Source organism: Mastigoproctus giganteus, chromosome 14 (genome assembly GCF_048544385.1).
Source record: "Mastigoproctus giganteus isolate SK-2022 chromosome 14, ASM4854438v1, whole genome shotgun sequence".
Classification (NCBI taxonomy): domain Eukaryota; kingdom Metazoa; phylum Arthropoda; class Arachnida; order Uropygi; family Thelyphonidae; genus Mastigoproctus; species Mastigoproctus giganteus.
The window spans coordinates 35,400,154-35,413,809 of NC_143588.1; the positions used below are offsets into that span (position 1 = coordinate 35,400,154).

At 36.4% G+C, this 13,656-nt stretch overlaps 1 protein-coding gene across 4 annotated transcripts in view; it reads left to right on the top strand.

The window, feature by feature from the left end:
• Nucleotides 1-13,656, top strand: part of LOC150075060 (TATA-binding protein-associated factor 172-like) — a 934,682-nt gene that overhangs the window by 736,671 nt on the left and 184,355 nt on the right. For all 4 annotated transcript variants that reach the window (XM_090388242.1, XM_090388245.1, XM_090388243.1 and 1 more), the window contains exon 28: nt 6,449-6,601. In XM_090388242.1, coding sequence (XP_090244368.1) covers nt 6,449-6,601 — 153 coding nt within the window. The remainder of the gene's footprint in view (nt 1-6,448; nt 6,602-13,656) is intronic.

The window sequence follows — 13,656 nt, forward strand, 5'->3', positions numbered from 1 at the left end:
GTTTTCTTATAAGCAGACGATCATCAACATACCTCCATTAGAATTTAGGGGATGGGGAAGAGTACTTGGAAATGATGTGATTCTCTATTTCCAAGAGGTAAAATTCAAAGAGATGTCCACTTATTGAACCGCCCATTGGTATCCCAAACACTTGTTGATAAAAGACTCCTTCGTGGGTGAAGTAAGTTTGTTATGTCAGTGGTTTCTAATTTTGTTCTGTTTTTTTTTTTTTTTTTATTGTGGGATCATTGCGTAACAAATGCTGACCAGCCTTCACTGGTTTTTGTGGTTGTACATTTGTATATAGTGATTTTATATTGAAGGAATATAATTTCCCCTCCGGTTCCAATTTTATATTGTTGACTGATGAAAATAGGTGCTCCGTATTCTTTATGCGATATTTGGAATAATTCTTTAAAGGTTTTAGTAAGTCAACTACAAAATGTACACTAAAACAAAGGACCCACATGAAGGAAAACCTTCTGCACTGTATTCACTGAGTCAAAAATCGACTAAAATCACTTGTGAAGGAGGACTTATGGAATGCCTTCTCCCACCATCTACAGGATAGAATAAAATTTCATACTGATATACTTACAGCAAGACATGAGGAAAAATAGTTCTCCCTTTTAAAAGCGCAGAAACCCCAATCTTGTAGGAATGCACTAAATAGGTCCCACAAATGGCGAATTTGTAACCAATTTTTCCACCTGTAACTTAACAAAACAATCTCCTCCATAAAGGCCACAATTACAGTGTAACCCCAAAAAAAGGTTCCATTCAACGAATATGTGATACGAGTCCAAACAAGATTACATAGTCACAGCAATAGAATAAAACTATTTAAGCAAATAAACAATGTATAAATGAAAACCAAATCTTACTCCTAACCTTTCAAAGGAGAAGTTTAGTGCATCAAAAAATTAACCACAAATAAAAACATCATCATCCAAAAGACTGACAAGGGTGACTCAATAGGAATAAATAAATCTGATTATGACAACAAACTGACAAACCTCCTACAAGATACAGAAACATACCAAAAACTAGAAAAAATCCTATTCCCACAATCAGATCAAAACTCAGATCTGAAGAAAAAGAATTAAAAAGATTATGCTCCGAAGAAAATATTACAAGCAGTTTTCACACAGATCTCTTAGCCCATACAACACGTTCGCCCTACATCTTTGGTGTCATTAGTTACACAAACCCGACAAACCATTAAGGCCAATAGTAAGTTTCAAAACACATCAACAGCAAACTTTGCAAAATTTGTGGTTGACTTACTAAAACCTTTAATTAATTATTCCAAATATCGCATAAAGAATACGGAACACCTATTTTCATGAGTCAACAATATAAAATTGGAACCGGATGACAAATTATATTCTTTCGATATGAAATCACTATATACAAATGTACATCCACAAAAGGCAGTGGAGGCTACTCAGCATTTGTTATGCAATGATCCCACAATAAAAAAAAAACAGAACAAAATTAGAAATCAGTGACATAACGAACTTACTAAATTATTTAGTAATTATTTCACCCATGAAGGAGTCTTTTACCAACAAGTGTTTGGGATACCAATGGGCGATTCCATAAGTGGACACCTCTCTGAATTTTAACTCTTGGAAATAGAGAATCACATCATTTCCAAGTACTCTTCCCCATCCCCTAAATTCTATACAATGTCAATGTGATAGAGCTTGATTGACATTCTGCATCCCATAATTCCTTTATTTTGAATAAAATTGACATTATCACTCGTTAACCAAGAAGTCATTCACTACAAGGCAAAATGACTGCGAAATATTTTACTCGTTATCAGTCATTTTTTCTTCAAGTTCAAGTGAAGCCACATTTGGTTAACCTATTGAACAATAAATATGTCATCTTTCATTTTCATCACAAAATTTTAGAAACATAGATTGTATATGATTGAATCTCTATAAGAAATTCTTTGACCAGGCATGGCCTGATGTGGAATGGTAAAAGCAGAACCATGTTTCTTAGAATAAAGGTGTGTGTGTGTTATGAAAACCCCAAACACGAAAGGTCTCAAAACCTATAATACTTGGTACCATGCATGGGTTGAAGGAGAAGTATGGGGGGAGTGGGATGCTGGAAACTTTGCTCTAGAGACTAAACATGGGTTTCACCACTTCAAGCCTCCAATAAGCAAAGTGGTGGTATTTCACCGGTTGATGAAAGTCATCTACCACCTACTGTGTGTGTGTGTGTGTGTGTGTGTGTGTGTGTGTGTGTGTGTGTGTGTGTGTGTGTGTGTGTGTGTGTGTGTGTGCGCGTGTGCGTGCGCGCGCGCGCGTGCGTGCGTGCGTGCTCTCAATTGTGACAGACCAACCTCTTCTTCTCCTTTAGTGCTGGCCTACTACCTTGCTAACCCCGAGTCAGAGGAAAAAAACAGCTGTGATACCCCCCCCCCCTGCAAAAACCAGAAGGAACCCTAGCACCCTGAAGAAACCACAGACGTCCCATTTATACTGGTCATACTTGATGTCATCTATAAGGAAAGTTCCGAAAATATTTGTATTCACCCAGTAGTAGTGATTGAAAGATTATTTTTTTTTTTTTTTTTTTAGTTTGATACCTTGAAATCTCTATAGCAACCACAAATTTTGGTTTCGATCTGACAATTTTTTTTCTGCTCTGAATGAAGTGGTGTCTCAGTGGATAAAGCGGAATACAGATCAATGATGCCGTTCCTCTATTGAAGAAATGGATGCTAGACTGCCCAGGTTACAGTGTTGCTGTTGCATGTTGGTATAAACAGTTCAAATGTAGAAGAACCTCTCTGCATGATGAAGAAATCCCAGGATGCCCTGCAGCTGCTGTGACAGATGGGAATGTTGCAAAAAATTGTGGCATTAATCCTGGAAGGTCACCATATTAGCATCAAAGAACTAGCTGTTGTGCTCCAAATTAGTGTAGGGTCTATGGAGAACATCATCCATCAACATTTGCATATCAGTAAAGTCTACTAGGTGGGTTGCCAGACTCCTGACCCCTTAGCAGAAGAAAGAAAGGAAAGGACAATGTTGTCCTTTCCTTCTTCTTCTGAAAGGACACAAAGGACACAATGTGCACATATGTTGTTGATGTGCTGGAAAAAACACATTTTTTTCACTTAAAACTAAACATATGTCATAACAGTGAAAGCATGCAGAATCACCACCCACCAAAAAAGGCATGTTTGCCTTTTTTGGTGGGTGGTGATGCTGTTAGTTTTTTTGGCATAAGCTTGTTGTAACTAACAAATTTCCTTTAAAAGGGCTGTTCTCTGATGGTGAAGTATTATTCCAACCTCCTTATAAAGCTTGTGCTACTATAAAAGCAAGAAGATAGGGAAAGCTGTCAAAAGGTGTGCTCCTGCTCCACAATAATTTCCCCTACACGTTCTTCACACGCTGCAGTGAGGTGTGCCCACGATTGTGGGTTTCAAATATTTCTACATCCTGCTTATTCTCCCGACCTTGCAGCCTTGGATTTCTTCCTCTTTCCTGCTCTGAAGCTCTTTCTTTTTTGGAAAACACTTTGCCTCTGATGATGAGGTGATTTCTGCTGCTGAATCATGGTTTGAAGGACAGTCACAGGACTCCTACGTAACTGTCCTGTGGAAGAGTATTGATAGGCATAGTCATCATCAAACTTTTGTTTGATGATGACTATGTTGAAAAGGTTTAATACATGGTCTTTGTTTCAACTTGCTATCACAACTACTTCTGGGTGAATACAAAACATTACTGAACTCCCCTTCCCTATAGTGCACAGTCCTTTAGTTTTTTTTTAACATGACCCACATCTGCAGCAGGAATTAATGGATTTTTATTCACGTCATGAAACAGTACAGCTTTCAAACTTTTACTTGAACTATCCATAAAGGGCATTAAAAGGATAGCATGTTGGATTGTGACCAGACTAGTACCAATTTCCTCATAAACACAAATCAGATCAAAGCAATAGCACAGGATTCTGCAATAGATTCTATGGATTTAAGTAGATTCTATGGATTTAAGTGATATGTCAGATTCATCATTTCTTCTTAAGAGGAGTCTTCTCCAGAAAGGGGACTGAGTATTAATTCCCCCTCCCTTTTTTTTCTTTTGTGTCACCACCAGAACACGAGAGGATGGTATGTTGAGATTCAGCTTTTATAATCATAAAAGTTGTAAACTTGGATATATCTGTAACAGAAGTATCAGTCATCATGGTCATTTTGTGGGTGGACTCCCTCCGTAATTGAGGTAAAGTAAAAGACATTCACGGAAGATCTACCACAAAACTATCTCTGTAATGTTGGCTTGCAACTACCACAGCTTGTTTCGATCACCCATAGGAATTCGAAAATAGACTTGGTGCCACCAACTACGTTATTCTTAACTTGCAGCTTAGGACTTATACAGGGCGATTCAGGAGGAATAGTAAATATTTTGGGAGGTCATTGTATTGATTATTCTGAGTAAAAAACTTCATATAACCATGGGTCCAATTCTCAGTGGATACGGAGATACAGCTGTTTGAAACTTGCTGCACAGTTCCCCGAATCAGATGTGACCAAGAAGCAGTTATAACCTGACTCTGTTTGATGTTAGATGTGTTGTTAACAACAACTTCACACGTGCTGAATATGCTATTTATGGTGTTTGTCTACAGTTTTTGTGGTGGAAATGCTACTGCTGCTTGTAAGAGAATACCATAGATGGTTCCCTAACTGCAGAATACTGGATTCAAGAGCGTTTACTAGTGTTTACACAAAACTGCATAAGACTTTATCGTTCCCAGCACTCATTTTCTTCTGAATGTGCAAATAAACAAAATGGAGGAAATAGAACACACATTGTCCAGTCAGTAGAATATAGTCCTGCTATTAGCACACGAAGAATTTCTATGCGTAACGGTGTTTCACAGACAGGAATATGGTGAACATTACGGCTTCTCTGTGGTGCAGTATCATCGACAATCAGTTGATTGGGCCTGTTGTGTTGCAAAATCATCTTACAGGACCCATTTACCTAAAATTTTGCAAAACGGACTTCCAGTACTATTGGATGTTGATCCCTTGGCTACAAGGATTGGTATATCAAAATCAAACTTTCCCTGAACGATGGATTGGCCTGATGGTCCCGTTCATTAACCACCAAGGTCTCCAGATCTCACTCCGTTAGATTTTTGTTTGTGGAGATGGATGAAAAGTGCAGTATACACAGAAAAGGTGAATACAAGAGACGAATTGCTTGCTTGCATTTTGGATACTGCTGCCCTTTTAAAGGAACACCAAGACAACCAAGAAGAACAACGGGTCATATTACCACAAGAGTTGCAAAGCGCATTGAGGTTGGCAGTGGGATTTTCGAACATTTATTGTGAACTGTAAAAAATTTGTCAATTATTTGTGTTTTGTATCATTCAGAAGGTCAATAAATACAAACAATAAGTCATTTATCGTTCTTTAATACCTATCATAATGGCTTTGTGTGCACCAGTTTCAAACAGCTGTATCTCCATATCCATTGTGAAATGGACACACGTGTGAAATTTTTTACTCAGAATAATCAATACTATAACCTCCCACAATATTTACTATTCCTTCTGAATCACCCTGTATATTATCCACAGAGTTAGCAAAATGACTCTGGAGATACATTACACTTTCATTTGGTGTTCACAGTAAACTGAAAAAAAGAAACAATAATACAAATACTGCTGGCTCTTATATTTGAAAAATACAAAACTTTCAGTTGTTTCTAGAGAAAAACTAATGACACCAGCGGATTTAGCAAACAAATTGCATACGTGAAACAGATAAATTCATGGTTTAATCAGTGTTACTGGGAAATTGTCCTTGTGTGCTTTTAAGTTAGCAAACATTATGTGGAGGTTCTGTGTTGTTGTTGTTGTTCAGCTATTTATACAGATCATCATTTTACTTTTTTTTTTTTTTTTTTTTTCAGCTTTGCTGGTTGGATCTTTTATTATTGCTTGGTAACTTGAGGTGTCTAGGAGTAAATCAAAAATAATTTTGATCTAATATTCTCTTTCAGAAAATAAATTGATTTTTTTCTTTTTGAGATTTTCAGTGACTATAATTGTTTGTTAAGATTGTTCTTCTTGGAAAAAATCCTGTTGCAGTTGGTATTTTGAGAATGTTTACTGCTCCTAGGATTATGGATTATCCCTTTGCTGTTGGGTCTTGAACTTTTTTGTGCTGATCTGTAAATTTTCCATGAAGGCTTGTTACAGGAGACTACTGGGATGGATTTAAACTGAAACATAAATTTTTGATAATGCATTGAACACCTTCAAAATGTATATACTCATGAAAGGATAGTGGCGCTTTTTCGGTTCTCCATTATGAACTTGTAAATATATTTTTATTATTTTTCAAAGAAATTTAAAAAACGTATTCACCAATCTGTGTATTCTACAGGGAGGAATTGAAGGTTCTCCAAATCTCCGTCCAGATTTAATGAGCAAAAAAGCACAAGAAAGACGTTTCCTTGAACAACTGATGAATCCAAAAAAATTAGATTCATTCAAAGTACCTGTTACTATCAATGCTGAATTAAGATCATATCAACAGGTAAGAATTTTTTAAATCTTAAATCTCTGCCACTTATTTTACATTGTTATTGGGATTACTAATATTGATACTCACAAAAATTAAAATACCATTTTAATTAAATATGTATATATATTAGGTACACTGAATGTTTTCTATCCAATATTGATGCAAATTCTTGAAATTGTGTAAAGAATCATGTTGAATCATAGTCTTAAGTGATGTTTCCTACTGCTTTAGAAATGTTCCTATGAAATCATAGAAATCATAAGTGATATAAAAATATTAAAGTATTTAATAATGATAAATTTCCAAGCTGATATTTTCCCACATTTACCTTCTGTATCTTAAGTCTCTCTTTTGATTTCCACTTGTTTTAATCTTGCATAGTTTTAGAAATGGACCAAGATGATTCCTGATTAAAATGTAATATAAAGATGACTGTGAATTAAAAATTAAAATTATTTTGGATATGATACACTTTTTTTTTACAATATATGAACGAAAAATGAGTATCATATCATTAAGATCAGTTGTATGATTTCTATCATTAAGAAAAACATATTTAGCAAAATAATTGACTTTTATCGTAAAATGCGTGACGGGTACACATAAACACTCATTTTTATACTGTTCCAGACATATTAAGTTTTAGTTAGTGAAAGTTTATTGCATTTTAGTTAGTGAATACTTCACTAACTAAAATGCATTATTATAAAGATAACATTGCACTATGTGAAAGGGCCAAGATAATAAAATAGCTGCCTTAAGACAGGTGCACAAGCTGCCTTAAAGCGGCTTGGGCATCTGTCTTAAATTAGCAATGATGTGAGAATTATTTCTGTTTTAATTTTTAGTTGGCATTCAAATTGTGACTGAACACTTAATTGGTCAACAAATTTTGCAGACATATATGAACTCAGAAAATCTATTTTATTTAAACATCAGATTATCTCTGGGATGATGAAAATTTTAATGATCCTATTTAGAATTGAATTGAATATATATTAAGTGGGCATTACAATTGATTGATTGTAATGCCCACCTAATATATATTATTGTACATGCAAATTATATTATTACTTTTTATTAATTAACATAAATTTTCGATAAACTTTGAATGAAAAGCAGTTTTTTTCCTTATTAGTCCTATTTGACTTGCACAGAATAGGACTCACTCAGACATATAAAGTGATAAAAAAAATAATAAAATTAATTAAAGAAACAAAGTGAAGGAGATAGAGAGTGAAGATAACTAATATATAACTAATAAGAATGCATAATAAGAAATAAATAATTACAAAATTGATAAAATAAGGATGTTTCCACACAATCTTACAAACTGGCCAATTTTGTAATTTACAGGCAGTTCTTGCTTTACGAGTTCCCGGGTTTACGAGTTTTTTTTTTTTTTCCAAGTATCAAATATCAACAAAATTGCAAAAAAATGAATGTGAAACATTCATAAATACCGCATTTCAAACCACGCGCATAGCTTTACTACAGGTACAGTGTACCCCGCTTTACGTATATTAATCCGTTACCATTGTATCGCAAAAATATCATAATGTGAACCCAATAACACATTGTTTTTTGGTAATTCATTCCACAACCTCATTTTCGCTGTATAACTCCCTAAAAAGTCATTTTTATAATGTAAATTGTATTAATCCCCAATTCAAATCATTAAACGCACTACACTTTCATAGTTATCACATGTTATAAGAACCAATTTTCACATTGGGAATGAAATTCCTTGTTACCTCACCCTTAGTGGACTGTTTCCAGTTTTCTTGCAATTGGCATACTAATTCAGTTGCAGTTCTTTTCCTCTCCCTTCTTGTGTTTGTTGCCAATTTGAGAGTTATGTCCTGATGTTCTGTGGACTTTTTTTGCAGCCTATAAAACAGTCCTCAACATACTATTTCCAAATTGTACAGGAAAGAGTACTTGTCAAGACTTGCAAGGCTGTGGTACTAGCCATGCAGCAAACTCTAATTATCGTCAGTAGTATAAATCTTTGTATGTTGTCTAATTTTCTTTTATTTCTTACTATTGTTGTTCTGTTATTCTATATTCATAAGTTCTGAAAATATATAAAATTTAACGAACAAGCAAAATATATATTTTTTTTATGAAATTACAGTAATTATTGCACCTTTATACAGTCAACAAAAAATTCACAATTTTTGTCATAATAAGTTCAGAAAATATGTAACTTTATAATTAAAAAAAAATTACAAATACGAAAATTTTGCAAATATTGTGTAATAAACTTAAGAAAATAATCACATAAGACTATGCTTGACAATTCACTTTTGAACTTGCAGTGATAATTCACAATATTTCGTTCATAGTGAACTACAAAGTAGTATAATAATGAATGGCATTGATTTAATTGTATCTCATATTGTGACTACCTTCACAATGAGTTACCATGATATTGCTTTACCTCGAATAATTAACACTTCACTAATAGAGAAGACTATTGTTACTATTCTTGGCAGATACCACCACCACCACCACCCAGACGGCACCATTTCAATGCCTATTGGCATATCATTGGTAGCAGGTAGATATCCTGGTGTTGAAATCATGTGAACCCAGTTATGAAGTATAACTCCACAATATGAGAGATGCCTGATGGTATACTTTAGTGATGAACTAAGAAAATAATCGTACAAGGCATAAGACTACGCTTGACGATTCACTATTGAACTGGCAGTGATACTTCACAAGTAGCTTGTTGCATAGAATATTTAAAGTTATTGATGGGAGTACTCAAGTGCTGTTGTTTGATTTTCTGCTTATGTCTGACAAAGAAACTTCATTCTTTTCCTATGAAATTCTTATGTTTCATCTGAAAGTGTCTTTTTAGTTTATTTTGCTTCAATGATTCATTACTAAGTACTTCAGAATACTGCACACATAGTGGTTTGACAACCTTACGATCGTTAATAAATGTGAAACCAATATCTAAAAACTGTTCTTTAGATTCTCATTTCACCATTTTCGGTGTGAAATTTTTGTTTAACCGCTTCACGGATTATCCCGAGATATCTTGTTTCTAGTTTTAACAGTTATTTGGAACAACACAAAATATCTCGGGATACAATAATACCCGAAGCAAACAATAATACCTCCAAATTTAGGAGTGAAACGTATTTTCTCTGGCATTTATCTGGCTAATTTTGCATTAGGCAGGTAAATCACGAGTTTTCTCAGGATTTTCTTACGACTAGCTTTCATTTTACTTATATTGTACAGCAATGTCAGAACAGTAGCGCTCGTTCCTGTGCCACCAATAAGCAAAATATAATTTGCCACCCTAAATGCAGAATACTGAACTTACGAAAATAATTCACAAAAACAATATTGAAAAATATTTCGGTGCCCTCTTGAACTGCCGCCCGTAAGCAGCACTTACGGGGCGCCTCCATAGCCAGGTGAGAAGGAGCAGCAGTGCGTAGCACATGTTTCTTAATTAGACCGGAGTTCGAGCCCATCACCACCAAATTACAACGAACCCTTTACATTCGTAGAACTTCAAGAATCGTTAAACAGATCTTCAAACAGTGCTGCAGGCCCAGATGGAGTTCATTACGTTATGCTGAAGCATTTAATTGAAGAAGATTTGAGTACCATGTTAATCTTTTATAATCGGATGTTCTCCGAAAATGCCTATCCTTCTTCCTGGCGTCAATCTTTCATTATTCCCTTACCAAAACCAGAAAAGGATCATTCCTGTGTTGAAAATTATAGGCCAATATCTCTTCTGAGCTGCCTGGGTAAAATTTTCGAAACGATGGTTCACAGTAGGCTTACTTACATCCTGGAGTCACAAAATCTTCTTCCAGATCATCAGTATGGCTTTCGGAAAAATAGATCAACGCTGGATGTGCTTATCAAAGCCAAATCTCATATCCGCAATGCCTCTGTCATGAAACAACATCTTGTCATGGTCAACCTAGATCTTGAAAAGGCATTTGACACTACATGGCGTCATGGGATTATTATGGACCTTTACCACTTGGGGTTTAGGGGCCATTTGCCGAAACTAATTCAAAATTTTCTGCAATTGCATTCTTTTCAGGTCCGATATAAAAATGTACTCTCTGCATCTCACATTCAGGAAGAAGGAGTCCTGCAGGGATCGATACTTAGTTCAACACTATTTTCAATCCGAGTTAGCAGCATAACACGAGATATCCCAAAAACTGTTGAAACTTACATATACGCAGATGACCTTACAATTTCTTATCAGTCTCAAAGTATGAACACCATCGAACGGCAGCTCCAACTTGCCATTACCAAAATACAATCGTGGACTTCATGGAATGGCTACAGACTATCAGAAAAGAAATGCACTCTCACCCACTTTTGCAAGAAACGAGCTCTCCATCCCGATCCGGAAGTACAAATAAACAATATTCTAATTCCACTTGTAAGTACCGTTAAATTCCTTGGAGTGATATTAGATAGCAAGCTGAACTTCCAAGCTCACATCTCTCATTTAAGAAATACATTTCTAAAACATCTGAATATACTGCGATCAGTCTCGGCTATGTCATGGGGTGCTGATCGGTATACTCTACTGTATCTTTATAGAACTTTAATCCGTTCACGGCTAGATTATTGTTGTCTGGTCTATGACTCTGCCAGGAGCACTATTTTACAATGTCTAAATATTGTCCAGCACAGTGCTCTCAGGACTGCGTTGGGCGCTTTTAGGACTTCTCCAATCCAGAGTCTTTATATCGAAGCACATGATCCTCCATTACATCTTCGTAGGAAATCATTACTGCTACACTACGCTGCTAAGATCCAGAGTCTTCCATCTCACCCCAGTTGGGAATATCTTTTTAATGCTCGGTGGGATTTGTTATATGACAACAAGCCAAATGAAAACAGACCCTCTTCGCTCAGGATTAAAGAGTTTTCTCAGAGTTGGCATATCAATTTAAGCGATATTTTTCAGGACACAATTGCACCTGTTCCACCTTGGACATACGTTTCTCCCTCCCATGATACATTTTTTCTGGAGTGGGGGAAAGAATACTGTACCTTCCTTTAATATCAGGCAGTTGCACTTAGCTCACACTACTCTGAACTCACATGCCTGTAAAGTCTATACTGACGATCCAAAACAGCCAGTACGTTCGGTGCTACTGCAGTTTATATGCCATCAAATTAGCACTTAGTAAAATTATTGAATTTTCCATCTCACCTGCCATGATTTACACTGACTCGCTCAGTGCTGTTTCTGCCATAAGGACGAATTTCTCATCTTCTCATGCTACCTTGAAACACATTCATTCTCAGCTATTTTCCTGCAGTGTGTCCAATCAATCAATAAGTTTTTGCTGGATCCCTGGCCATTCTGGTATTCCGGGAAATGAAAGTGTGGACCTCGCAGCTAAACATCCTCAACCAGCTGTCCCAGAACACCCTCAGGTTCCTTACACTGATTATAAGCCTGTTATTCGCAAAGCAAGTTACGACAACTGGTCACAGATCTGGAAAAGTAACACCAACAATGAACTTTACCAGATAAAGCAAGAACCGAAGCTGTGGCTCTCAAGCTTTCGACGAAACAGACGAGAAGAAGTGGTGCTGGCAAGACTGAGAATTGGACACTCATCATACCCATCTGTTCCTGCTGCTGGGAGAAGATACACCCCAATGTTCATCCTGTGATAGTCAACTTACTCTTAGGCATTTCCTCTTTGATTGTCCCTTATATTCAACCATACGGTCAAACACTTTTCAGTCGGTCTCTAGGTTGAACCTCTCACATGATTTAACTCATATCCTGGGAAATGAAGCAAACATAAAAGAACTTGTAATCTATTTAAAATGTATTGGCCTATATTAGGAGTATTTAATTTAACATCTACAGCGGTATATTTCGACTAAATAAACTATGAGCAGACACAATTTGGCCTCAGTAGCCCTTGTGTCGTTAAGCTAAATAACAAATATGTATATCCAAATATATATGATATCATATATTTGGATTTCAGGAAAGCTTTTGACACTGTTGCGCATGGAAGACTATTGTACAAATTGGAGCAGAATGGTATTAAGAGTAAGTTGCTACAATGGATAAAAGGATGGCTAAGTGGGAGAAGACAGAGGGTGGTAATCAATGGGTGCTGCTCTTCTTGGACTAATGTTATTAGTGGAGTCCCACGGGGTTCGGTGTTGGGGGCCACTGTTGTTTTGTATATTTATCAATGATATTGATGAAGGTATATCAGGCTTAATGTCGAAGTTTGCAGATGATACAAAGGTTGGCAGGGTTGTTAATGACAGTAATGGCAGTGTGCTACTGCAACAGGATCTAGATAATTTGGGCAGATGAGCTAAGAAGTGGCAACTGAAATTTAACCTTGACAAATGCAAAGTACTGCATATGGGTAGAAGTAACCCCAGAGAAACGTACCAACTGTGTGGTACTACACTTAAGGTGGTAGAAAATGAAAAAGACCTGGGAGTAATTGTGCAGTCAGATATGAAGTTTTCTGAGCAATGCAGACGGGCTGCCAGGGCAGGTCGTGGGGTTTTGTCAATGATATATAGGAATTTTGCTATCAGGGAAAAGGAGGTGATTATCCCTCTGTATAAAGCAATGGTCAGGCCACGCCTTGAGTACTGCGTACGGGTCTGGAGGCCTCATTTTAGGAAGGATGTAGATTTCCTTGAGCGTGTACAGAGAAGGGCAACAAGATTGGTGAGGGGAATGAAGGGATCCTCTTACCAAGGGAGGCTTAAGTTCTGCAAATTGCAGTGGCTGGAGACTAGACACCTGTGCGGTGATCTGATTGAGGTATATAAGGCCTTGAATGGGTTGAGCATGCTGAATTCTGATGGGATCCTTCCACTTGTTCAGATTACGAATCTAAGGGGGCATAAATTCAAATTAAGAAAGAACAGATGTAGAATAGATGTGCGGAAATTTGCCTTTAGCCTGCGGGGGTTAATTGCTGGAGCAAACTTCCATCTGTCGTTGTGGAAGTTGATAGGTTGAATAAATTTAAGGAGGAACTGGATAGGCATTTGGAGGGAATGGTGTG